Genomic DNA, 27,032 nt, shown 5'->3' with positions numbered 1-27,032 from the left:
CCATTGAGAGGAAAACCCTAAGCTTCAGAGAACCTGCAGAACCTAGCAGAAATTTTTTGGTAGTTGCAAATACTGCAAAACTGAATAATAGGAAACTGGATTTGTGAAATATCCTATGTCCTTGTCACTCCTAACAAAAAAAACCTGAATGCCATTTGTCAGCCAAGACAGATTTTTAAAGATGCCTGAACTTCTGAGGCACAATTGCTGCCACCAAAACCACCTTTTGGTGATTGCAACAGATATCTCTGAAAGCATTACGTGGATTTTCATGACTCTTTCACAGACACACAAAATACTAAGTTATTTTGGAGAGCTGTTTCTTTCTTTATGCTTTTCCCTTGCTAATTTCTGGAGTCTGGTTGTGTGATGGTATTAAATATTAATACATATTATTAGCACATTTACTATGTATAGAAGGTGTCATGGTATGTTGTTATTTTGATATTAGCCACTGTGCTTCCGCTGACTGTCCACAGGGAATCTGTGGGCTTACAAGGAAGACATTCTTGAGAGGAGGCCATCTGTTCTCCAACCCACTTCCTAAGAGAAAGCATGGGAATTTTAAGGCTCTAATGCTACAGCACGTGGATGCAAGGACATGCACAAACATGCAGTGTGGTCAGTTTGCTTCAGTGGTAGATATATTTCACTGGGAGTTTTGCACTTGTTCCCGTGGACTTTTTTCATTGTGTGATCTTCAATGCTGATGTGTTGTCTTGGACAAACACCTAGAGACTTCTCTAGAATTCCAATTCGTGTAAAAATGAAAGGGTTGAGAAACATGATTGGCTAGGGACTTGTAGGGAACAAAGTAGGTTTGTATGCTATAGAGAGAGGAAAGATCTTCAGATCATAGAACTCTGTAAGAAAAATCCAACAACAGAGAGAACACATGGACTCCCTAGACTCTTTTATTTCTTTGGTATTTCAAAGTGATATGAAAAAATATATATTTTTTTTCCAGGCCAGGTGCAGTGGCTCATGCCATTCCAGCGTTTTGGGAGGCCGAGGCGGTCAGATCACTTGAGGCCAGGAGTTCGAGACCAGCCTGGCCAACATGGCAAAATTCTGTCTCTAATAAAATTACACAAATCAGCTGGTCATGGTGGTGCACACCTGTGATCTCAGCTACTCAGGTGACTGAGGCAGCAAGAGAATTGCTTGAACCGGGAAGGTGGAGATTGCAGTGAGCCGAGATCACGCCACTGCACTCCAGCCTGGGCAACAGAGTGAGACTCTGTCTCAAAAAAAAAAAAAAGTTTTTTCCACCATGTTTTGTGGGTTTACAGCATGGTATGTGTGTTGTTGGCATTTTATCTGATCTAGTGATTCTTAAAGATAAGCATGGTTCTTCCTATCATCTTATGCTTTAGAGGAAGTCATTCTTTTTTTTTTTTTTTTTTTTTTTTTTGAGACAGTGTCTCACTCTGTTACCTAAGCAGGAGTGCAGTTGCATGATTAATGCAGCCTTGACCTTCTAGCCTCAAGCAATTCTTCCACCTCATCCTCCTGAGTGGCTGGGACCACAGATACATGCCACCATGCCCGGCTAATTTTTTGTAGAGATGAGATTTTGCCGTGTTGCTGGGCTCAAGTGATCCTCCTGCCTTGGTCTCCCAAAATGCTGAGATTATAGATGTTAGCTGCCGCACCTAGCTGAAAAAGTCATTCTTTAAAATCCCTCCTCTTCAGCCTAGATGACTTCTTTGTAAAATCCTATGCGCTTACTCATTCAGCAAACATTTACTGAGCACATACGTACCAGGCAGCATGTAAGGTATTAAAGGCACTACTGTGAACAAGCAGATGAGATCTCTAATGTCTGGTTCCATAAAGGAAGATCTTTTCTTCTTCTCCTCTTCAACCTCCATAGAAATGGAATCCACTAAGTCTAAAATAACAGACCGAACATGTGGCTTCCTTCAACTATTCCCGATGGCAGCATTTCACTTGGTTAAGATAAGAGCCAGAAATATTTTATGTCCTACTAGTGACAAATAATGTGGTTTCATGGATAAAGCACTGGTTTCAGTCTGGAGATCTAGTTTCTTACTTTTGCTATCTTTTATTACTTAAGTGTATGAAGAATTAAATAAAAGCCACCTCTTCAGAGACCTTGTGGTTTAGAATTGGTGAATTAAATATAGTGGTGACCTGGAATTGGTTCTGTCTGCTCACTAGAGCTGTTTGTTAAATTTTCATGAATTTTCCAAGTCTGTTGATGTCACATTGGTAGCTTGAAACCAGCCATGATGGGAGTATTTACACCACAAAATAGCCAAATGCTAAAACTCGGGGCTTTTATTTCCCAGAAAGCCAGTTGTTAAACATTTTCCTGCACATCACTAAATAAAGGGAAGGGTCAACACCCTAATGGTGAAGGGGAAAGTTTGGAAAGACATCAGCATATTCATGGTCAAAATGAAGGAAAAGAAGCAAATGAGTACGTAAGATTCCAGGCAAGATGTATCCTAGAGGCTAATTTATTATATAGGGATGATGTTCCTCTCTTTTTCCTTCATAGCACTGGTTGTCATAACATTTCGACCCAGAACATTGTATTTTATTAATTTATTTTTAAATAAAGACAGAGCCCCTCACAGGGTTACCCAGGCTGGAGTGCAGTGGTGCAATCTGAGCTCACCGTAGCCTCAATCTCCTGGGCTCAAGAGATCCTCCCTCTTCAGCCTCCCAAGTAGCAGCTGGAGTTACAGGTATGCACCACCACACCGGCCAGTAGACCCAGGACATTTTCATGTAACCATGTGGACTTCATTTATGTTCTTTACTCCACTGATGACATAGGCTGTTAGTAAACAAAACAAAAAACATTGATAGAATAAACAGTATTATGTTTAGAATTTCAATACTCCATTGCTAGGCCAAAGAATATTCCTCGAGTTTCTGTGGAATTGCTTCTGCTTTCCTTACTGACTGTCTAAGAATTACAGAATCACTAGTATTGTAGCCATTTCATAATGAAATGGGTGAAGATGCACTCAACAGAATTTGTGATAGATCCAAACATGAATTGATGAATTCTATCTTGTTTGTAATTTTGGAAAGTGAAAAAAACTTGGTCTGAGAAAAATGATACTGATAGAAGAAAACCTGATGACAGCTGTCCCTAACTGTGGAAGTCACACTTGTTATGTACTAAAAAGTGACGGAAGCATCAATCTTACAAAATTCGGACATTCCAAATGTAACCCAGAAAATTTGGAACTTCATAGAAATAATGAAAACAGCCAACACCTCACAGGGCAGGAACCTTCAACGGTCAAGTTTCATGAAGACAAAAATATTTTGGATCAATCACTTCTCTTTTACAAAGTTTACAAGGAAAGTATTCGTTCCTAAAACTATTTTCTATAAAATTAAAATTAACTGAATAGCTATATGAAAAAACAGACTCTCAACCTTCATACCACACACAAAAATTAATTTGAGATGGATCATAGATCTATGCATAAAAGCTAAAACTGATCGGGTGCGGTGGCTCACACCTGTAATCCCAGCACATTGGGAGGCCAAGGCAGGCAGGTCACCTGAGGTCAGGAGTTCAAGACCAGCCTGACCAACAAGGCAAAACCCTGTCTCTACTAAAAATACAAAATTAGCCAGGTATGGTGGTGGGCGCCTGTAATCCCAGCTACTCGGGAGGCTGAGGTAGGAGAATCGTTTGAACTCGGGAGGTGGAGGTTACGGTGAGCTGAGACCGCACCACTGCACTCCAGCCTGGGCAACAAGAGTGAAACTCTATCTCAAAAAAATGAAAAAGCTAAAACTATAAAGTTTTTAAAACAAAACATAGAATCCTTAACAGCGTTAAGTTCTTATATTAGAAAAGAAGAAAGATACAAAATTAAAATAGAACTCAGAAAAGTTTTAAGCAATTTAACTGTACTGTTTAAGAGAACGGGCCAATGAGTTAAGATGGTTTGCTCAGGAAAATATGTTCTCCATGAAAATTATTAATATTGGTATAATTCCAATTTAAATATCAGTGTTTGTTAAACATGAAGTTAAAATATCCTTTGAGGTCACAAAGACCAGATATAAATAACAACGTAAAAACATTTTTACAACAGTCCGTAACTGCCCCACAATCAGAAAAACAGACTTAATTGCATTTCATTCAAGTCAGAAACTTAAAAAGAGAGAGGGGGGAACATAGCAAAGCCTCCACTCACCTTTGCAGGGTGACAGGAGAGATCAAAGTATGGCTCTTGTCCATCTTCCTCATCCCTAAATTGAAGCATCTTCCCTCAGATGGTCCACAGGTCTCCCTCTACTGTATTCATCTAAGAAACCCCGTCAGAGGTGACAGCTGCCAAGTACTGTTCTGGTTTGGTGGGCTTCTTCTTTATCAGTGTGGGCTTTAGTTGATTCTAAGATCTTTGAGGTAAACATCTGATTGGATGATAGTAAACATCTCAAAGTTCTACCTGCCTCTGAGAACTCATGATGTCCTTCATCTTTCGGATGCTATCCTGGTCAAAATGTATTTGATGGAAGGGAATATAAGTCTACCCAAATGGCTCAAGACTCTTCATTGCACATTTAACCTTCACCACTGCAATACACATCCTGTGGTCCAGTGGTCTCTCATACCTATTCACTCAAGGTATCTGTTCCCCATAAATTGAGCTGTCATATGAGTTTGTAGGAGCCAAGGAGAAATTTCCCCTTCATTTTCTGAAGGCTGGATGAAAGACTGACCGACAAAAGGCAGGTTAAGAGGAGAAATGGCACAAACATTTATTAACATGCCCAAGGGAGAGCTACAGAGTGGTCACTCCCACCCCGCTATGGGGCTCAGAAGCTTATATGCCATCTCGAGGTTACAGAAAGAATGGGTTTTGTATGGTGGCAAAATAGGTGATGGGAGGGGCAGAAGAGGAGGCCTGGCTAGCAAAGGTGGTCTCATCAGGCAGAGGAAACCTCCCAGGTAGCAGCTCTCAGAAAGAAGAGATGGGAAATGGTTCTTTCCCACCTTTGATGGTGCCAGCCTCTCAGTTCATCTTTCCTACATCTGGACAGGGGAGAACCTCAGAGGAAACCTGGCTGCATCCCCAGAAAAGACAGCTTTTTAGCTATTCTTAGATTTCCAACCCTTCTGAATAGCCGTCTTGAAAGATGTCAAAGAAGCATATTTTGAGGTGAAATATTTTAGTTTCCTTCAGTTTCAAATCCAGTTTTCAGGCATAAGCACTTACTCTGTGACTCTTAACTCTAGTCTGGGCCATTGTCCACCCCCAGTCCAATCAGCTGAGCGGAGGGCCGGGCAGAATCACACCTGCTACGGATCGGGCACAGGGGTGAGTCCCTTTCACTCACACAGGGCATCTGAGTGAGGGCATCTGAGTGAGGAAAGCAGGTCCACAGGCCCTGGTCAACTGGAAGGACCTGCATTTTGCCTGACAGAATCCTCAGAGTGAGCCATCTGGGGCCATGCTGGAAGGATAACTCAGGGTGGCCAGAGAAGCCTGACATCTACATTTGATGTGCAGTGTTCTAATTTTATAAAGTGGGCAACTGCACCCAGTCCTTCACATATTCCTGGATACAGCATCTCCATGCACGCCAGCCTGATTGCCAGCTGCCACCTTTATATGAGGGCTCTCTTTGGCTACTAGAGCCCATTCTACCCACGCAGGGACTTGTTGGAAGTTCCGGTGAACTAAGACCCTCTGGAAGCAGCTCTCAGTCAATGACTCAGGACAGTTGATGAACAAATACCCCAGCTCCCCACTTGCCTCACTTGAGACAATTCGGATGCATGGCTGTCACTGACTCCCAGGGCTCCCCTGAGGGACTAGAGTCCAGCTGCTCACAGTGGTTCCTTGCTTGGTTATGCACCTTGTACTCGTTGCCCTCCCTTCCCTTTGTCACAATCCCATACCCTACAAGTGATACCTGAAGTCACCACTGAGAAACTACCTGGGCATGAATCTCTGTCTTGGGATCTGGAGACAGTTAATTCAAAAACATTTTAAATGCAGGCAGGGCACAATGGTTCACACGTGGTATCCCAGCACTGGGAGGCCAAGGTTGGCAGATCACTTGAGGCCAGGAGTTCAAGAGCAGTCTAGCCAACACGGTGAAACCCTGTCTCTTCTATAAATACAAAAATTAGCCGGACATGGTGGTGCACACCTGTAGTCCCAGCTACCTGGGAGGCTGAGGCACAAGAATCACTTGAACCCAGGAGGTAGAAGTTGCAGTGAGCCAAGATGGTGCCACTGCACTCCAGCCTGGGCAACAGAGCAAGACTCTGTCTCAAAATAAATAAATAAATAAATAAATAAATAAATAAATAAATAAATAAATGCATTACTTAATATATTGTGTCTGCAGTGTGGACTCAATCCGAAAGCTGCCAGATTACAACCTCTAATGAAAAATAATCACCTACATAGACTCTTTTACCATCATAGACAGGGAACCTTGGAAAAGAAAGCTCTAAACTCAAGTGCTAACAGGTTGATGAGTAGACCCTGAGGCAATGCCAGAGTGTGTGGCTTCTTTGTCCATGGGACTCTGTGGATTAAGAGCTGAGTTGGCTTATGACACTTCTGCATTGTATTGTATGAAGTTACTGCACGCGTTTGTTGTGTGACCACTGATCACGTGGAGCTTGTCGAGTGAGGAGGTTTGGAAATGTTGTTGACCCTTGAACAACATAGGTTTTCAAACTGCACTAGTCCATGTATACACAAATTTTTTCAATAAACACTTCTGGGGGAGATTTGCACCAATCTGAAAAAACACACAAGTTGTGTAGCCTAGAAATACTGAAAAAATTAAGAAAATGCTAAATATCTTATGAATGCATAACGTATGTGTTAATTGGCTGTTTATGTTATCAGTAAGGCTTCTGATTAATAGTAGGCTCTTTGTAGTTGAGTTTTGGGGAGTTAAAAGTTGTACTCAGATTTTTGACAGCTCAGGGGCTCAGAACCCTTACCCCATCCGTTGTTCAAGGGTCAACTGTATATAGACTTCTCCATGACCTTGCGGGTAGCCAAGGGATAGCTACCCCTCTTTCCATGCTCAGTCATATTCCAAGTGAGTAGAGTCCATCAGCTCTGAGGCCTGGGCCACGGGTGCGGGAGAAGTCATCAGTCAAGAGAGGAATAAGGGATGGCTGCAGGGGTGGGGAAGAAGGATGCTGCAGGAGGCTAATTCTTCAATGGCCCAAGGGGGAAAACGAGGGCATTGGCTAGGAGATGAGAGAAGTTTCCTACTCCATAAAGGGAGGACTTTTTTTTCCCCCTGGTCTCACTCTGTTACCCAAGCTGGAGTGCAGTGGAGCGATAATAGCTCCCAGCACCTTTGACCTCCTGGGCTCAGGCAGTCCTCCTGCTTCAGCTTCCCAAGTAGCTGGGACCCTAGGCACGCACCAACATGCCTGGCTCATGTTTTTATTATTATTTGTAGAGACAGGGTCTCCCTATGTTGCCTGGGCTGATCTTGAACTCCTGACCTCAAGTGATCCTCCCACCTCAGCCTCCCAAAGTGCTGGGATTACAGGCATGAGCCACCATGTCCAGCCAGAAAACGAGGACTTTCTAACCAGCAGAGGAGCCACCTGTTGCCCTCGGGTGGCCACATGCCAGTAGCTACATGGGCACCAGCAGGGCTTCTGTAGTGTGGACATGGTGAGAGTTTCTGAGTTTGTGAACCAGTTTTCCAAGGAAAGAAGGGATGGACTTCCAATGGAATTAGCCCCATTTACAGGCCAGTCCTGTAAGTGGCAGAAATTAGTTTTACCCACCCGGCTCCACAGCACCTTGTTAAAAAAAAAAAAAAAAAAAAGGTTACTCTTAGCAAAATTGAGGCACTGGATATTGTTCCTAATTCCATTTTTTAAATACTTTTTAATTTTTTATGTTAAAGATAGGGTCTCACTATATTGTCCAGGCTGGTCTCAAACTCCTGGCCTCAAGCAATCCTTCTGCCTTGGCCTCCTAAAGTGCTTGGGATTATCGGGATACAGGCATGAGCCACAGCACCCGGCCAACAATAGTTTTTAAATAGGATTAGGACCAGGCGTAGTGGTTTACGCCTGTAATCCCAGCACTTTGGGAAGCCAAAGTGGAAGGATTGCTTGAGGCCAGGAGTTTGAGACTAGCCTGGGCAACATAGGGAGGGAGACCTGGTCTCTACAGAATAAAAATAAAAAGGTAAGTTGAATGTGGTGGCATACACTGGTAGTCTCAGCTTTCGGGAGACTGAGGCGGGAGAATCACTTTAGCCCAGGAGGTCGAGGTGCAGTGAGCCATGACTGCAGCAGTGCACTCCAGCCTGGGCAACAGAGTGAGATCCTGTCTCAAAAACAATAATTAAAATTAAAATTAAAACACTGTTGCTTAGTAAGGGGGCTGGGAATACAGTTCTTTGCATATGACTTCTTTCTTTCTCATAAATTAGCTTCTCTTTTCAATGAAAAGTTTTCATGACCTTCAAACTTAACATTTTTTTTTAAAATGACTGTTGGGTGAGGGAAAACCTGTGTCAAGCAGTGATCCAAGACACTTTAAAAATTTCTTTTAATTCACATAGTTCGAATCATCAAGTCCGATCCTGGAATAACATTTTTCTGTCCAATGTGTAAAATATTGGGTAACACAAAGATAATTATGGAAATATTCAGAAAACTTCCCTGGACCCAGACGCACAGCCACCTCCACTTCCTCCTACCTCTCTTAGAAAAAAACAAAAAGCATTAAAAGGAGAGATGACCTGTCTCCCTGGGAGCTCATTAAGGGACCAGGCAAAAAAGTGAGATACATTACTTAGATTGGGACTTGACCTGACAGGTCCCCTAGGGCGAGTCACTTCTTCCTATTTCGGTCAATTTGACTGTAAAATAATTACAGTAACGAGGTCTTGTTTACTGAGACTGAAGTCAGTGCTGCCTCGCCTCATTCAACAGCTAGAAAGAGAAACTGAAGGTTGTGATTAGAAAGCTTCTGTAGCCAACCTCAGACAGTGCGGATTCGAGAATCCAGGACTTGAGTACACTAAATGTCTTTTAAGTCAGACCTGTGAGTAGTGGAATCCAATATAATTGCTTTTGCTGCTTCTCTTGTGGGTTTGCACTTATAACCTAAAGTAAATAAAATAGGATAAAATAGAAAGCTGGGGTGGGGGCAAGGGGAGAAGAGATTGGGCTGATGTTGGTCAAAGGATACAAACTTTCGGTTCAGAAGGAGGAATAAGTCCAAGAGCTGTATTGTGCAACACGGTGACTGTAGTCAAAACCAATGTATTGCATATTTGAAAATTGCGGCCGGGCGCAGTGGCTCATGCCTATAATCCCAGCACTTTGGGAGGCCGAGGCAGGCAGATCACTTGAGGTCAGGAGTTCAAGACCAGCCTGACCAACATGGTAAAACCCCATATCTACCAAAAAATACAAAAATTAGCCAGGCATGATGGTGCACGCCTGTAATCCTGGCTACTTGGGAGGCTGAGGCAGGAGAATCCCTTGAACCCTGGAGGTGGAAGCTGCAGTGAGCTGAGATCATGCCACTGCACTGCAGCCTGGGCAACAAAGTAAGACCCTGTCCCCCACCCCCTCCCAAAAGTAAAAAGAAAAGAAAAGAAAATTTTCAAAGAGAGGAGATTTTAAGTGCGCAAGTGCACTCAGGACAAGTAAAAAGCATATGAGTTAATACATATGTTAATTAGCTTCACTTAGCCATTCTGCAGTATGTATACCTATGTATTTCAAGATGTCATGCTGTATACCATAAATATATACAATTTTTACTGGTCAACTAATAAAATAAAATCCTTGACTCAAAATAGGAACGTTACTTTGGACTAAAGAAATTAAGAGAAGAAAAGAGGAGCGGAGGAGATGGGATGGGAAGGGTGGAGAAGGGAGAGTAGAGGTGGGCGGGGAAGGGGCGAGAGGGGAGGGAAGAGGAGGGAACAGTCCTGTCCTTAATGCTTCTCAAGCTCTCTATCTTGCCAAGATCTGGCCTGTGGCCCAGCACAGCAAAAACTGGAAAAGTGCCAGTGACTCAACCCAGTTCCATTGATCAGCGAACTGGAAATCGGGGACTCTGTGTTTCAACTCCAGTCGGCCAGCCCACAGCCAGGGTCCAGGTGGCGGCCTCAGCTCCTGGCCTCAGTGGCTGTCGGTAGAATGGGTTGGAGAACCAGCCTCCAGCGGTCTCACATAGCAAGCAGGCAGCGCAGCCTGGAGCCCAGCCAGGGGACGCAGGAATCCTTTCTGTTTTTTAAGGACAGACTTTGCTTTACCACAGCGGTCGCTCTTGGGGCCACACGGAAAGCCACCACTAAGTTTACTATAAAGTGACAGAGGCTGGTGTCTCTGGGAGAATGAGGAATAGTCACTTCCTGCCTTTGTCCATTAGCGCCGACCAAAGCGACCAGCTCCGTTTACATTCTTTCAGTGGTGTTGTTGAAAAGGCTTGGCAGCTCCCAAATGTTTGCAGTGTCCTTAGTCCTATGAGGGCTGCCTTCTTCTTCTCTTTCTTTTTTTTTTTTTTTTTGTGCTAGCTTTTAGCTAGTATCTGGAAAGATCTACCAGACGTGTTGGACTCATTTTCTCAAGAATCCACTTTACCCTTCAGGGAAGCCAGGAAAAGAACACGCTTCCAACCGGTACAAGTCTGGAGGAATTTCACAGCCTCTCAAACTACGGTACCTTTTTTGTTTCTTAGTCCAGCCTGTTACTGGGGTGGTTTTAGGAAGAAGCTGCTGGGGTGACATCTGTGGGGAGGCATGGGGAACCTCAGGTGAAAAGAAGTTATTGTTTTAAATTGTATTAAATTGCTGGCAATATTGAGTCAAGGTGTCTAAGGTTATGGTTTGGGGAAGAAAACTATAGCTACTATGGAAAGATCTTAAACCAGAACTTCTTTGGGGCCCTTAAGAACTTTTCTTTTTTTTTTGAGACAGAGTGTTACTCTGTCACCTAGGCTGAAGTGCAGTGGTGTGATCATGGCTCACTGTAGCTTCAACCTCCTGGGCTCAAGTGATCCTCCCTCCTGAGTAGCTGGGGCTACAGGAGCATGCCACCACACCCATCTAATTTTTTTTTTTTAATTTTTTGTAGAGACAGGGTCTCGCTATGTTGCCCAGACTAGTCTCAAACTCGTGGGTTCAAGTGATTCTCCCACCTTGGCTTCCCAAAATGCTGGTCATGAGCCACTAAGAACTTTATTTTTCTGACCAAGAACTTTATTTTTAAAAATAATAAAAGCTATATACTGTCTGCTTGAACTATTGGATGGCCCCCAGCATTTAATCCTGTGGGAGGTACGTGCTGCTGCACCTGGTGGTGTGTTCCTGTCACCTGCTCTCATTTCCCTCTTGGAGCAGCTTATGAAGGAGAGATGCCACCTGCATCTTTTGAAATGTGATGGATCTGCCTGCCCTGAGCAGAATCCAAACTGGATGGTGAATTGAGGACTGCTGGAGGTGAAAGTGTGCACATGCAGTTTTCAGGCAGCTAATTAAAATAAACTAGTACACTTCTGGAACTTAAACTGCTCCAATGCTATAGGTAAAATTCCCTGCCTGCCGTGGCTCATCAGAAAGAGCTTGTATATGGAAAACTTCAGAAGAGAACAAAGAAACTTAAGTCTGGATGAGGAATGAAGTCTTGGCTGTCTTTTAGCAATTCCTGAACTGCCAGGTGACATCAAATCCCCTGCCGAAAAAAAGTCTGAAATAAAAAGAATTCCAGACATTAGTCCTGGTTTAAAGCAGGGTATGCTTTTTTATTTGTGTGCTTCTGGGTCTAAACAGGTCATGGTTTGCTCCCCAAGGTGACAGTGTGGCTCCATTCCACTCCTAGTTCTGAGCACGGCACTGTGATTTCTTTCTGGAGTCGCTCCAACCTGTGGCCTTTGCTAATGAGTGATGAACCCCGAACCTGAACTTCTAGAGTCAGCAAATCACACACTGCCTTCTCAGGAGGTTTCTGGAACGTTGGCCTTCATCCCAGCAGGATCACAAGTGGAAAGAAACACAGGAAGACACCGTCGAATCTTTAAAGTGGCCACAGCACGGAGCAATGACACAAAGAGACGATGGTTCTGGAAGGAGGGGTGGGATGCTCTGTGTCATTCTTGTTTTCTAGATGGGATTCCGTGCAGGGGTCATCACAACTCACTGTGAGTGCAAGCAGGGGGCAAATCATGGGGCCGAAAAACAAACCTCTCTGCAAAGATCCTTGCTCACTCACTCATATGCACTTCTCAGCTATAAATTCATGCTTTTCCACTTGTTGAAACATCCCTAAACGTCGCCCTCAATGTCCTGTTTGTGTCGCTGGCTCTCTGCCACTCAGCTAATAATGAAACAGCCTCAGTGAACCTGCAGCAGCAGCTGCCTTAGCTTTGGTGCCTACCCATCCCTGCAGCTGAACCACTTTGAATATTCCTTGATGGTGCAAGAGACAGTCTCACTATTTCCTTCACTGGCCCTCCTCTGTGTCCGTCACGGTTGGCATGAGTTACATCCTGTGCATGTTATGGCGAGAAGGGATGAATGAGGAAAGACAGGGTGGTTTTATACTTGATCCTGGGACAGTCACTGGGTAAGGAAGGGTTTGGGGGTGCTCCCTTTAATGCACAAAGGCCTGAGCCAGGTCAGCTGGCAGAGGTGTGTATATGTTTAACTTAGAACTGAATGTTAAAGGCTTTGTGGCCCAAAGGGAAGAATTATTGGGATCTGATGCCCTAGCAGGGGAAATTCCAAGCCCAAAAAGCCACAGTTGGAATTCAGAACTGTGTGTTACCCTGCCTCTAAGTTTTCCTCTACATTCAACTCCTCTTTTTTGGATGATTATGAAGCTGTTTACATGTTGTCCTCTTCCGTGAAGTGATCCCTATAAACAGTGACAAGATTTTATCCAAATATTTCTGATTTCTAAGGGAAAAATCGAGCAATTACTTCCCAGTGCCCTTCTGTTGACCTGCCTGGGGGAGAGGCCTGCAGAACTAAGGATGACCTCACCCCCTTCCAGCAGGATTTCCTGGGATGTACAGAAGCTCCTTCTTCAGCTGTCCCTCTGTGATCAGCCACAGTCAATCTATAAGCTTTCAGAGCAGATGACGGGCACATCTAATATTGGTTCCATTCACATTTCAGCGTGAGGTCAAACACAAAGTAATCATTATGCTTCCTGGAGTCCCAAGGACCTTCTACGTCAGCGGCAGCAGTGGGAGGTGGGCTGGCGAGGTGGGGCCGTCTAGGAACTGTGCTGGTGGGGACAGGAAATTGGGCTGAAGGGAGATGTAAGGGCTTGGTGAGAAATAAATGGCACTGTGTTGTTGACGGAAAAAGATCTTGGCAGGACTGTTGTTGTGAGTGTTCTGTGGCTTAGAAAGGAATTTCCTACAGGCTGGACTAACCATTAAAAATGTCTCTACCTTCAGGAGTCCCCGGCGTGCAGTGGAGCCCCGCTGGGGGAAATGTCAGCTTGGACCATGGGCGCCCGCGGTCTGGACAAGCGAGGAAGTTTCTTTAAGGTAAAAGGAAGCTTTGATGGGATCCCAAATCGTCGGCTTGCTGCCTTAGCCTGGGAGCTGCAGTGCTCCGTGGAGCTGCTGAGGGAAGTCTGCTCTCTCAGCCAGCGCCGGCTAAGGGAGCTTGCCTGAGCCCGGCCGCTGATTGTTACCAGGGCTTATAACAGGTTGCGGGGTTTGTGATTTAGTGCTTTCATACAGGCAGAGGACTTGGGCACGGAGAGGGGCCGCGCTGCGCAAGACGGATGAGGCTGTCTTTATTTGAGAGCTGCTCAGTTTGTCCTTTTCCAGCTGCAGGGTTTTATGGTGGACGCTGGACTTTGCTTTCCAGTGAATCAGTGCTGTCGTCCACGTGTTCTCTCCTTGGCTTGTTTGTATGAATCACTGAAGGGCTCCAAAACAAAAACAAAAACAAAAACAAAAACAGCTTCCTGGGTCTCACCTTAGAATGATGAAATATTATTTTCTGGAATATTTTATCAAACATCCCCAAAGGCTTCTTATGATAACGAGAAAGCATGATTACAACTGTCTAACTCTTCTGTGTTCATGTTGATGTTAATGGGACTAAATTACCTTGTGAGCTTAATGAGATAAGATTTTAAATGGGTGTTTTATGTACTCTGTGTGTGTGTATTTAATGAAGACTTGGTGGTCGCTTCTAATTTACACTTGGGAATCAGTTCCCCTCTTGTGGCTTTTTGCTTTGTTTCCTTTCATTCGCCCTCGAATTAAGGCATCCTGAGTATAGAAAATTTTGAAAACACAGAATTATGTTTAAAAAGGTAGAAAAATGGAAGTAAAATATGCACTTGAAATCTGGCATAGGCAGGTGTTCCAACACCAGGTCTTGTCCCCAGAGGAGGAAGATGGAGGAGATTTTATTACTGAGGGCAAGTGACTATGTTTAACAATTAACCAACCTTTATGGGATGTTAATAAGTATCTATTAACACTTATTTGTATGTTTCCTGTTTCCAAGAGACCTAAACTGATATATTGTGTCAACTGTTGACTCTACAAAAAAAGTCCATCAGAAGAACCTGCTGATAAAGCAAAGTTCATGAGATTTACTGAACTAAGGAAGAACATCACCAGGACACAGTCTTATTCATGCCTAAGCCAGGGGAGATTAAGAGGCAGATTTATAGGATTTGGGGATCTAGGTCCAAGTCCTTCAAGCTGCATTTTTCAAGGTGGTGAACTAACTTGATTTCAGTGACATCTATGACACAATAGCTTGGGATTGGTGGATACAGCAAGACTAGGATATTGAAGTGGCTCTTGACAAGTAAACCCTTGTTTGATAAGTGAGTTGTTTTCCCAGGTGAACAAAATTGTTTGCCAGGACAAATTATTGTGTAGACATTTCCTGCAGCAAACAGTGAAGTTATTTATTGGTTTACAGCCTTAATTTTCTGGGCAAGAAGATCCTGGAAGAAAGAGTTAAGTTATGTTGACACAGATGGTCTCAATTATCAATCCTAATAGTTAAGCTTTGCAGACAATCTCAATTCTCAAGTGATTTACTCAGTTTTGATCAAACCTGTATAACCTCCACCCACAGGAGGCAGATGAGAGCAAGGAGCGCCTCAAGTCCCCTGTAGATCAAGAGCTAAGCCCACCAGATTGCCCAATTGTCATCCTCCAGGTTCCTGGGTTGCATCTGATGCTGAGATATTTATTTTCCCCTGTTAAGAGGGATGATCCAAAACCTCTCCTTAACCCAAATCACTGTCTAGATCAGCCTAAATATTGGCTAGTCCATAATTACCACCTTATGATGGTCAGGAAGCACAGTGGAGCTGTATCTTACGTAGCAGTTAAATTTTAAAGTCAAGGCAAAAGAAGAAAATGGAGGCCAGCCACGGTGGTTCACGCCTATAATCCCAGCACTTTGGGAGGCCGAGGTGGGCGGATCACTTGAGGTCAGGAGCTTGAGACTAGCCTGGCCAACATGGCAAAACCCTGTCTCTACTAAAAATACAAAACTTAGCTGGGTGTGGTGGCCTGCACCTGTAATCCCAGCTACTTAGGAGGCTGAGGCAGGAGAATCGTTTGAACCTGGGAGACGGAGGTTGCAGTGAGCCAAGATCACACCACTGCACTCCAGCCTGAGCGACAGAGCAAGACTCCATCTATAAACAAACAAACAAAAAGGGCCGGGCGCGGTGGCTCACGCCTGTAATCCCAGCACTTTGGGAGGCCGAAGTGGGAGGATCACGAGGTCAGGAGATCAAGACCATCCTGGCTAATACGGTGAAACCTCGTCTCTACTAAAAATACAAAAAATTAGCCGGGCGAGGTGGTGGACGCCTGTAGTCCCAGCTACTTGGGAGGCTGAGGCAGGAGAATGGCGTGAACCCGGAAGGCGGAGCTTGCAGTGAGGCAAGATCTCACCCCTGCACTCCAGCCTGGGCGACAGAGCGAGACTCCATCTCAAAAGAAGAAGAAGAAGAAGAAGAAAATGGAGTACAAAGTTGCCTTTGAACATTTCTTAGGAAGGTGCCCTGTGGGGCCCAGTGTACCACCTATCATCAAGTCCACTGTAGCCAGTTTTTCCTGCAGTTCTAAGAAAATCACATTTGTTTTTATTTGAGTTTTCAGTGGGACAGCAGTTAAGTCATTGACTTGTATTTCTGGGCTATGCTGTAGGAAAGAACCAATCAGGTGAGAGGTGAGAGGCCTGCCTGACCCCTCCAAGGGTGAGATCTGTCATGTAACCTCTCCTGGGTCAAATACCCATGAAAATACTGGCAAAGGCGCCTGCACTATTTAACTTGTCTGTAATTTTGTGTGTTTGGCAGAGTTTAAATTGTTTAATTTATTTAAGTCAGATGCTCCATGTAAATGATATAGTTACTTTATACTTCTTTCTTTCTTGGAACTCCTGGGCTCAGGCAGTCCTCCCACCCTGGCCTCCCAAAGTGCTGGGATTATAGTCCTGAGCCATCACACTCACCTCCTTCCTCTTCCTTCTAGACATGGTTATTCTTTGCTGTGACTATTCCCTGATTAGTCACCAGCATTCACATGTAATTATCTGTGAGGAGTAGTAAACTGCCCTTTGGATATTCAGTGCTGACTCTTTGCAGGTTCATTTGTAACGAGCTGGAGGGGAGTTCCGTGCTGAGATGGGTTGTCACCCAGTGGGCACCTTCTGGGACCCACTGGCCCTGCTCTGAGTCACCATGCTTTATTTCAGTTCTCACCTGTTAAGCACCCATGAGTAGCCAAGCTTTGTACGTGGCCAGGGAGAGAAAAAGCAGAAGCCACCCCTAACCTCAAGGAGCTTTCAGTCTGGTAGCAAATAAAGATATTAATCAAATAATCACAGCACCAGACACATAATTATAAATCGTTTTTTAAAAATGCTTCATGGGAGATGTAAAAGGAATGCTGAGAGTATATAACTAATCTGGGGTTGCAGAGAAATCTTTCCTGAGGAAGCGGCCTTTGACTTGAGAGCTGAGGTTGACATTATACCATTTAGGAAGGTGGTTGGAGCTAAGTTTTGGAGTGACTCTTGATGCTATTACAACGCACTTCTCAGCAGACACCAGTGATGCCCTACAACTGGAGAGGATGCTTTCATAAAGCGTGAGGTTTCCTGGTCACATTCTTGGCTCACAGCTGAATTCCACATGAGTATTATACCTCTCTTGGCTATTAGTGCTCGTGTGACTTTGTGTAAAGCACAGATGATTGGAAGGCAACCATTGGACCTCTTTTTCATAATTGTCCTCCCCATCCAGTTTGTGTTTCTAAACCAGAGTTGCTAACCACTAGTAGCGAGCCTTGATTTGTGGTTTCCCATCTGTCCTGGCTCATGGACATGACTCAGATAGGCTGGAGGACATGAGGTGTGTGGATAACACACAGATTATGTGAGCATTCTGGGATCACTGAGGTGCCCCGTGGTTACTGTGGAATCGCATCCTGGAAGCTCCAGCCACATCCATCCTATGCAGATCAACCCATTTTCCAGTCACTCATAGCACCATTGTTAATTTTCCACAACCATCTGGGAAAAATTGTATCTTCCTGCTCCACAAAACACATGGCATGGCCGGGTGCCATGGCTCACGCCTGTATATTGTAGCATTTTGGGAGGCCAAGGCAGGCAGATCACTTGAGGTCAGGAGTTTGAGACCAGCCTGGACAACGTAGTGAAACCCGGTCTCTACTAAAAATACGAAAACTAGCCAAGTGTGGTGATGGGCGCCTGTAATCCCAGCTACTCAGGAGGCTGAGGCAGGAGAATGGCTTGAACCCAGGAGATGGAGGTTGCACTGAGCCAAGATGGTGCCACTGCACTCCAGCCTGGGCAACAGAGCAAGACTATGTCTCAAAAAACAACAAAAACAACAACAAAACACATGGTAGGGGAGAAGGGGTAACACCCTGGACATGGTAGCCAAAGTGACCTGCTTTTAAGTAATAAATGTGAACACCTACTGCTGTCAGATTTCAAAGGTATATTGAACGAAAGAGTTTGTATAAGAAAGATGTCATCTAGGCTGGGAAAGCTATTGGTAGTCTTGAATTAGGGGCAGAGATGCTCAAAGTTATCTTTGATCCCCCCTTTCCCCGAATCCCATAGCTTCCCCCAAGCCACCCCCACTCCCCTTACCATCCAGGCTCCCAATGCTGGCAAATCCTCCTCTTTAAATTTTTTTATTTTTATTTTTAAATAACTTCTCTATTTAAAAAAATAGAGATGGGTTCTCTGTGTTGCCCAGGCTGGTCTCAAACTCCTAGCTTCAAGCAATCATCCTGCCTTGGCCTCCCAAAGCCCTGGGATTACAGGCATGAGCCACCACCCCTGGCCCAAATCCTCTTCATTTCTCCAAAGTCCTTGCCTTTCTTTCCTGTCCTATATCCACCTTTCCTGTCCTATATCCACCTTTCCTGTCCTATATCCTGTCCTTGCCCTTCTTTCCTGTCCTATATCCACTTGGCTATTAGTGCTCATGTGACTTTGTGTAAAGCATAAATAATTGGAAGGCAATCATTGGACCTCTTTTTTGTCATTATCCTCCCCATCCAGTTTGGGTTCTCATTCTTTCATTTGGTTCTCATTCTTCCATTGTGGGTATGATAAATGATGCCTATAATCCACCCACACCAACACTGTACATGTTTCTACTGATCCATGTCACCTGCTTGAAGACCCTGGCTCCTTGCTGGCACAGGACCAAGTCTGAACCCTTTACCTTGACATTCAAAGATTTTCAGACTGTGCTTCCACTTTCCCCGAACTCTTCCGCCACCGGTCCTGCCTCTGCAGCATCGTGAGTCTCTCCTGGGGTCCAAACCCACCAATCCCGGCCTCCAGCCTTGCTACCACTCCCTCCGTTACCACTTCCCACCATCAGCCTCCTAACCACCCTTCCAGGCCTTAGACCCACTTTATCCACTGACAACAGAGCTCATACGGGCTGAGCTGGTATCTTCCTTCAGTTTTGTCTGAAGATCAAACTGTAGGAAAAATGTCATGTATGAAGGTCTAGCTGTGGTCTCAATGCAGTGCCAGGAAATAAACTTCAATTCATATATCTGCCATAAGGGATTTGTTCTTTCCTTTTGTCATCATGGCCCTGATCCTGAGAGGGATCCTCTTACAGCAAAGAATGGTGCCAGAAGAGAACCAGTGTGAACTGTCTGGTCAACAGTTATAGTTTCTTACCAGCATACCTTGGGACTTCCTGAGCAAGCCTGCTCTCACCAGCCTCGAGTGTGTAGAGTACCGCCTTTCTAAGTGGCTGCCTTCTAACCTCCCTTGGCCTCTGGGACAGGGTGAGAGTTGTTCTTACTAGACCAAGAAGAAAATGTGTTTTAGCTTACAGGGATCCTACTGTCCCAGGCCTCAAAACCATTCATGCTGCAGAAGTGTCCCTGAACCTAGGTTCACAAACCAACTGGGGTCATTCAAGGGCCCAGCCCAGCAGCAGAGGCCCAACGTGAGAGGCCCTCTTTGGTCATGTCTCACAGGTTGGATAAGAAGGTGCATCATGATTGTGTTTCAGAAACAGAAAACCTGTCATTATATTTCAGAGAATAGCAGAAGAGCTCTCTGACACCACAAAGACTAGAACTGCGACTAGCTTTGAAGAAAACACATTGCTGAAATCTGGCTATACCAAATAGATGGACCAGCGGGTGATGATTCACTGGACCTCAGATGAGTTCCCTTAACTATTGGTCTCTTCTTGGCATTTGAAAAAGTATTCAATTTTCAAAAATTCTGTCTGCCAAGCAAAATTTTTCAGTCATCCAGAACTGATACAACTGCACATCTCAGGCCTCTGGGATTCCCAGCAATGGAGTTTTCAGATTTTTTATTTCCAGATAAGTGGAAATTCATTCATCTGCATGCACAATAACAATGTACTATGGACAGAGATTGCAGAGGCATGAAAAATAATGGATAGAATCAAAAACCACATTTTAGTAATTTCTTTCTTTCTTTCTTTTTTCTTTTTTCTTTTTTTTTTTTTTTTTTTTTTGAGATAAAGTCTTGCTCTGTTGCCCAGGCTGGAGTGCAATGACATGATCTCGACTCACTGCAGCCTCCGGCTCCCAGGTTCAAGTGATTCTCCTGCCTCAGCCTCTTGAGTGACTGGGATTACAGGCATGCGCCACCACAACCAGCTAATTTTTTGTAATTTTAAGAGGGACGGGGTTTCTTCATGTTGACCAGACTGGCCTCTAACTCCTGCTAGTCAGTAATTTCATTGAGCAAATCCTTACATGGGTCTCTGGATGCTCAAAAGCCATGGAGATGAATGTTGCCCCTTGGCCTCCCAGCAGATCCCCTGGACTGTGAGTAGACAGAACGTCACCTGCCCACTGTCCAGTGAGTCCACATCCCCACAGTGTATCAGCCCACAGGTCTGTCAGCACCTGGCAGTGGAAACAGCAGGGTGAGGAGAGATTTAGTCACAGCGATTGGCACAGTGACAATTTACTCGTAATAGTATTGCAAAGTGTGCCTCATACACACTTTGTGTATGTATGTGCCACATACACCTGTATGTGGATGTGTCTTTTGTTTTCCCTAAATAAATTCTTCAAAGACACTGACACCTGCAGCACCACTGTCCCATAGAAAACAATGTAAGCCACAGATGCAATTTTAAGTGATCTAGTTGTCACATTTTAAACTTTAAAAGGAAAACAAGTAGAATTAATTTTAATAATATATTTTACTTGACCTAGTATATCTAAAATACCATCATGTCAACAAATGATAGATACAAAAAAGTATTAATCAGATGTTTTACATTCTTTTTTACCACTTTTATATTGACAAAATTGGTATATATTTATTTTGCATGTTATTTGAAAACATGTATTATTGCATGTCTTTGAAACTGTGTGTATTTTACACTCAGCATGTCTCAATTCAGACCAGCTACATTTTGTTGTTGTTGTTGTTGTTATTGTTTTTGAGACAGAGTCTCTCTCTGTCGCCCAGACTGGAGTACAGTGACACAATCTCTGCTCACTACAACCTCTGCCCCCGGGTTCAGGTGATTCTCCTGCCTCAGCCTCCTGAGTAGCTGGGATTACAGATGAACTGCCACCATGCCCGGCTAACTTGTTTTGTATTTTTAGTAGAGAAGGGGTTCCACCATGTTGGCAGGCTGCTCTTTAACTCCTGACGTCAAGTGGTGTTCCTGCCTCAGCCTCCCAAAGTGCTGGGATTACAGGTGTGAGTCATCACACCCAGCCAGACCAGCTACATTTTTAAGTGTTCAGTATCCACATGTGGCCGGCAGCCGCCAGACTGGACAGCAAAGGTTTAGCTGGTCTAAATCCCTTCCTTTTACAGATGGGGAAACTGAGGCCTAGTTTAGGATACAGCAGGGATGGGAGTCAGACCTGGTCTGACTTGCCCTGTGGCTTCCTGGCCCCACATGACCTCCTGCTTTGGTTCTTCTGTGACTGTCTTCCCTCTTTACCAGCTCCCTCTCCCAGAAAACTCCTTCTGGAGAGGTCATAGGAATGGTGGTTTCTCTCTGCAGGAGCTGTTGGCTTTTTTTTTTTTTTTTGAGTTGGATTCTTACTCTGTTGCCCCGGCTGGAAGGCTGTGGTATGAACATAGCTCACTGCAGCCTGGAACTCCTGGGCTGAAGCTACCTTCCCCCATCAGCCTCCCAAGTAGCCAGGACTACAGGTGCATACCACCAGCCTGGCAACTTTTATTTTAGTTTTTATAGAGACAGGGTCTCATGTTTTTGCCCAGTCTGGTCTTGAACTCTTGGACTCAAGTGACCCTCGTTCTTCAGCCTCCCAAAGTGCTGGGATTACAGGCATGAGCTTTGGTGCCCAGCCTGTTGGCTATTTTTGGATGCACACACATGCCTCTCACCATTTATTCCAAACATTTCCAGGACTCAAGTCAGTGCCCCAAGGCATGACTTTCTAGGAATGCTATGAGCTTATTGAACAGAAATTCCTCTTCATGTTTTCAAAAAGCAATGGGTTTCATGGTTTCATAAATGGTTTTTCCAGTATATTGTGGTCATTCATTTCTGATGCTAACAGCATATGTCGTTCCAACACATGCTCATCTTCACCAGGGGACTTCGTTGTTTAAAAATCAGGAGTGAAGTAGATTGCCCAGGTTCCCCTCAATGACATATTTCTCTAGGCTTCCTTGTAACTCCAAGTTTCATAATTAGAAGGATACCAAGAAGGAAAATATAGTTTTGAAGGACTATGTGTCAATGTAAAATTTTCAAAAAGTTAAAATATGACTCTCATACAATATAGAATGAACACCTGCCAAAGCTTTATCTCACCCATTTATGAGGAAACCAGTAAATAGTAAAGCTGGTTCAAAAAATGCTTTGACAAGTGATGTATTTGTAGTCAACTTAGAAAGGCAGTCTGTGATAAGTTTGCTGAGTTAAAATTAAAACTGCTAACATCCTACATGACAGTAAAACTAACCTTTAGTGTTCTCCCTTCAGAACAGAAATCTGCAGGCTGGTATATAACCTCACTGTGTCTGGCCTTTTCATTAATAGCACATAAATCAAACACAGATACATTCCTCTAGACAATTAACCAATCCATAGATAAACTTGTTAAATCATGTGCCAGCGTGGCAATGAAAGGACAAACTCAAATAAGCAAAAAGGCCCTTTCATCTAGAAGTTTTAAAACCCTCTAATAAACAACTCTGGGGCGAAAGCAGAAATACAAACCGGAATTATGGGAAAAAAAGATACAAAATTATAATCAGAACACTACCTATCAGAATCAATGGTATACATTTAAAGCAGCAATCAGAGGAAAATTCATAGCAATAAACACTTTTTATCAGAAAAAACATGCCCCACCTTTTTAGATCTATTTCAAGTCTTAGTGTTTCTTAATAATTACTGCTGAAATGGTTTATTCCCAGCTACTTCTATTATGCCTCTTCTTTCCTTGTTCCCAAATATCCCTAACCAAGGATTTTTGCCTTAAAAAATCAAATGTCGGCCGGGCACGGTGGCTCAAGCCTGTAATCCCAGCACTTTGGGAGGCTGAGACGGGCGGATCATGAGGTCAGGAGATCGAGACCATCCTGGCTAATACGGTGAAACCCCGTCTCTACTAAAAAATACAAAAAACTAGCCGGGTGATGAGGCGGGCGCCTGTAGTCCCAGCTACTCGGGAGGCTGAGACAGGAGAATGGCGTGAACCCGGGAGGCGGAGCTTGCAGTGAGCTGAGATCCGGCCACTGCACTCCAGCCTGGGTGGCAGAGCAAGACTCCGTCTCAAAAAAAAAAAAAAAAAAAATCAAATGTCTTCAATGAGGTTGAAGAACTATGAGAAAGCTGGTTCAATGTTTATTGACTTAAATACTGGTAGAGGATTCCTGGGCTCTTTTTCATGGTGTAAAATCCTTACAGTGATGTTCTGGGTGTTGCTTTAATCCCTGAACTCAGATGTGTATATATATATGTCCACTGATCTGAGGTAAATTGGATGGAGAATAATTTCCCAGCATAACAATCTTTCAAATGTCTTTATGGTGGTACGTAGAAAACCATTTCCACAACATAATCTGAACCTATACTATCTATTGCTGTGTAACTAATTACCTCAAATCTTAGTGACTTCAAACAGCAAACATTCATACCTCACAGTTTCTGTGGGTCAGAGATCTGAATGCAGTTTAGCTGAGAGCCTCAAGCTCAAGGTCACTATGAGATTTGGGAGGAGTTGGTGGCCAGGGTCATGGTCTCATCTGAAGGCTTGACCGGTGAGGAATCCACTTACAAACTGATTTGGCAGGTCTCGGTCCATTGTCACATGGTTCTCTCCACAGGGGTGACCTCAGGACATGGCAGATGACTTCCTCACAGGGCAAATTAAATAGAAGGGAGCAAGAGAGATGGAAGTCACAGTCTTGAAGTGGTACCCCATCACTTCTGCTATATTCTATGCATTAGAAGCCAGTCAATAAGTCTAGCCTCAGGAGCAATTACTCAAGTGTGTGAATATCAGGCTGTGGCTTACACTGGGAATATCTTAGAGAGCACAACATAGAAAAACAGCTCCATCACAAACTCAACAACCTGCAGGGCCAAATAGAAATAAAATGAGTGAGTGGGCCTGGTGTCAGACAGGTGGGATTGGTGGGGACTGTAACAAAACTGGAGCATACAAGTCTCTTCTAGAAGGAGAAACTGTTTACTCAGTTCCAACCAATTCTTGTCATGCAAGAATGAATGTGGGTTTTTCGGTTTTTCCAAGTGAGGCCAGAAATCTAGATTTTCATGTAAAATAATCCCAATTTAAAAACTATTCTGACTCAGCGTCATGGCTCATGCCTGTAATCCCAGCACTTTGGGAGGCTGAGGCTGGCGGATCACTTGAGGTCAGGAGTTCAAGAGTAGCCTGGCCAACATGGTGAAATCCTGACTCTACAAAAAATACAAAAACTAGTCAGGCTTGGTGGTGTACGCCTGTAGCCCCAGTTACTCAGGAGGCCAGGCAGGAGAATCACTTGAACCCAGGAGGCAGAGGTTGCAGTGAGCCAAGATTGTGCCACTGCACTCCAGCCTGGGCAACAGAGAGAGACTCTGTCTCAAAAATAAAAACCATTCTAAAGTCAGGTGCAGTGGCTCATACCTGTATTCTCAGCACTTTGGGAAGTCAAGGTGGGAGGATCACTTAAGCCCAGGAATTAGAGACCGCCCTGGTCAACATGGGAAGACCCTATCTCTACTAAATTTAAAAAAAAAAAAAAAAAAAGGAAAAGATAAAACAAAAACAGCAACAACAAAGGTGAGGCCGGGTGTGGAGGCTCACGCCTGCGAGCCCAGCACTTTGGAAGGCCGAGGCAGGTGGATCACCTGAGGTGGGAAGTTCCAGACCAGCCTGACCAACATGGATAAACCTCATCTCTACTCAAAGTGCAAAATTAGCCGGGCGCGGTGGCATATGCCTGTAATCCCAGCTACTTGGGAGGCTGAGGCAGGAGAATCGCTTGAACCCAGGAGGTGGAGGTTGCAGTGAGTGGAGATCACACCATTGTACTCTGGCTTGGGCAACAAGAGCTCTGTCTCAAAAAAAAAAAGACATGCGCTTCTTGGATTCCACCCCAGACCTAAAGAATCAGAAACTACAGGATGGGGCCCAGCTCTCTCCTGGTGATTCTGATGCTCACCCAGGTGGGAGAACCACTGCTCCAGACCCTATATTTCAATGAGTGAACGGGACTGTACAAAAAACACAGAAACGTCTTCATTCTCAACCTGGCTTCATATCCTTCTCTGGAAAATGGAATGATACCACCTTACCAGCTAGATTATAACTATCTGTTGGTTCAGATACAGTATTTTGATGATTTCAATCAATAACTCTGCAAGCCTTGGTTTTATTACCGGCGTCTTTTTCTGTCTGCTTTCCCCCACTCCCGTCCCTGCATTTTATTTGCTTTCACAAAAGCATCTGCACACAGATACACGGGTGGAGATCCTCAGAGGCAGGGTGACTCAGCCAAACAGAACCCTGCAACATGCGCTGGCAAAAGTGCCCCACCCAGTGTCGAACACCTGACTTTGTCATTTATCCATGGGTGCTAGCACAATCAATGTGCTAAGATTCAGGGGTGACTCTTCCCCCCGCCAACTAAATCCTGGGGAAAATGAACACTCAAACTCCATTGTTGGTATACACTGCCATTAGCCAAAGGAACAAACGATCAAATGGAAAAAACAGACACTTTGTTGTTTGACATTTAGGTAAAATCAACTATTTTGGTGCCACTCCCTAGGCACAACCCAGCCTTCTTCCCTATTCAATTACTTTGTACTATTTATGTTTAATCTAATAAACAGGTCAGATACGGTGGCCCAAGCCTATAATCCCAGCTCTTTGGGAGGCCAAGACGGGCGGATCACTTGAGGTCAGGAGACCAGCCTGGCCAACGTGGTGAAACCCGGTCTCTACTAAAGATACAAAAATTAGCTGGGTGTGATGCAGGCACCTGTAATCCCAGCTGCTCAGGAGGCTGAGGCAGGAGAATCACTTGAACCCGAGAGGTGGAGGTTGTGATGAGCCAAGACTGCACCACTGCACTCCAGCATGGGCGACAGAACGAGACTCCATCTCACAAAAAAAAAAAGAAAGAAAAAAATTGAACTAACGCTGTTCCAGGCATTGTTCTAAACACTTTAAAATCATTAACTTATTTAATCCTTACAATATTATTATCCCCCTTTTGCAGTTAAGAAAACTGAGGCATGAAGAACTTGCCCAGGGTCACACAGTTTGTGAAGTATGTGGTGGCTCCATGGAGACTGTGTGTAAACTTGGGAGGAATTTCATAGAGACAGGACCCAGCACTCATTGGACTCCTCCGACTCTACTTGGGGCCTTGAGATGCTGACTCTGTGCCTCAGCTGGCTCAGAAATTAGACACAGGCAGTCTCTCCTCCCACCACCTTCCATGGAGTGGTCCCTGGGCTGGATGCCAGTGAGCTGAGCCTCTCTGAATTTTCCCACTGCACCTGTCCCTCACCTCTGTCCTTTGCTGGCCACCCACCACTACCCCTTTCCGATGGCCATCTCTGAGTTTCCTATAGCAAAAACTGGGGATGATTCTTCTCAAAGGCCACCAGGAAGACATCCTTCCTCAAACTTAGGTTTCTGAGCTTGTGCAGACAGAATGTCCACTAGCAGAGGCATCGGAGGTTCTCAGTCGGAGGGAGCTGGGGGAGCTCATTAAAGGGTTTCTGCTTGCGCTGGATAATTATAAGGAAGGTGGGGTTGCAGATCTAGCAAATAAAATATACAGGGCACCAGCGAAACTTGAATTCCAGATATGGCATGAGTATATCCTATGCAATATTTAGCACATACTTATACTCAAAAACTTTATTCATTGTTTATCTAAAATTTAAATTTAATTTAGCATCCTGTATTTTCTTGGGTAACTCTAAAGGAGGGCTAGGATGTTGTCAGGAATGAGGGTAATTTGTTGCTAAGCGTAGCCAGATAATG

At 44.3% G+C, this 27,032-nt stretch overlaps 1 protein-coding gene across 4 annotated transcripts in view; it reads left to right on the top strand.

The window, feature by feature from the left end:
* The window catches only part of RIN2 (Ras and Rab interactor 2), a 250,694-nt gene that overhangs the window by 121,110 nt on the left and 102,552 nt on the right, over positions 1 to 27,032 (top strand). For 2 of the 4 annotated variants that reach the window (XM_030915634.1, XM_030915635.1), the window contains exon 3: positions 13,431 to 13,523. In XM_030915634.1, the coding sequence (XP_030771494.1) occupies positions 13,467 to 13,523 (57 nt within the window). In that variant the 5' untranslated portion in view covers positions 13,431 to 13,466. Of the gene's footprint in view, positions 1 to 10,434; positions 10,687 to 13,430; positions 13,524 to 27,032 lie in introns of those variants that run through there. The other 2 variants (XM_030915636.1, XM_030915638.1) reach the window with 2 other exon arrangements.

This window comes from Rhinopithecus roxellana, chromosome 13 (genome assembly GCF_007565055.1).
Source record: "Rhinopithecus roxellana isolate Shanxi Qingling chromosome 13, ASM756505v1, whole genome shotgun sequence".
Classification (NCBI taxonomy): domain Eukaryota; kingdom Metazoa; phylum Chordata; class Mammalia; order Primates; family Cercopithecidae; genus Rhinopithecus; species Rhinopithecus roxellana.
Note: the sequence above shows the minus strand (reverse complement) of the source record. Positions and strands in the feature narration are given on the sequence as shown.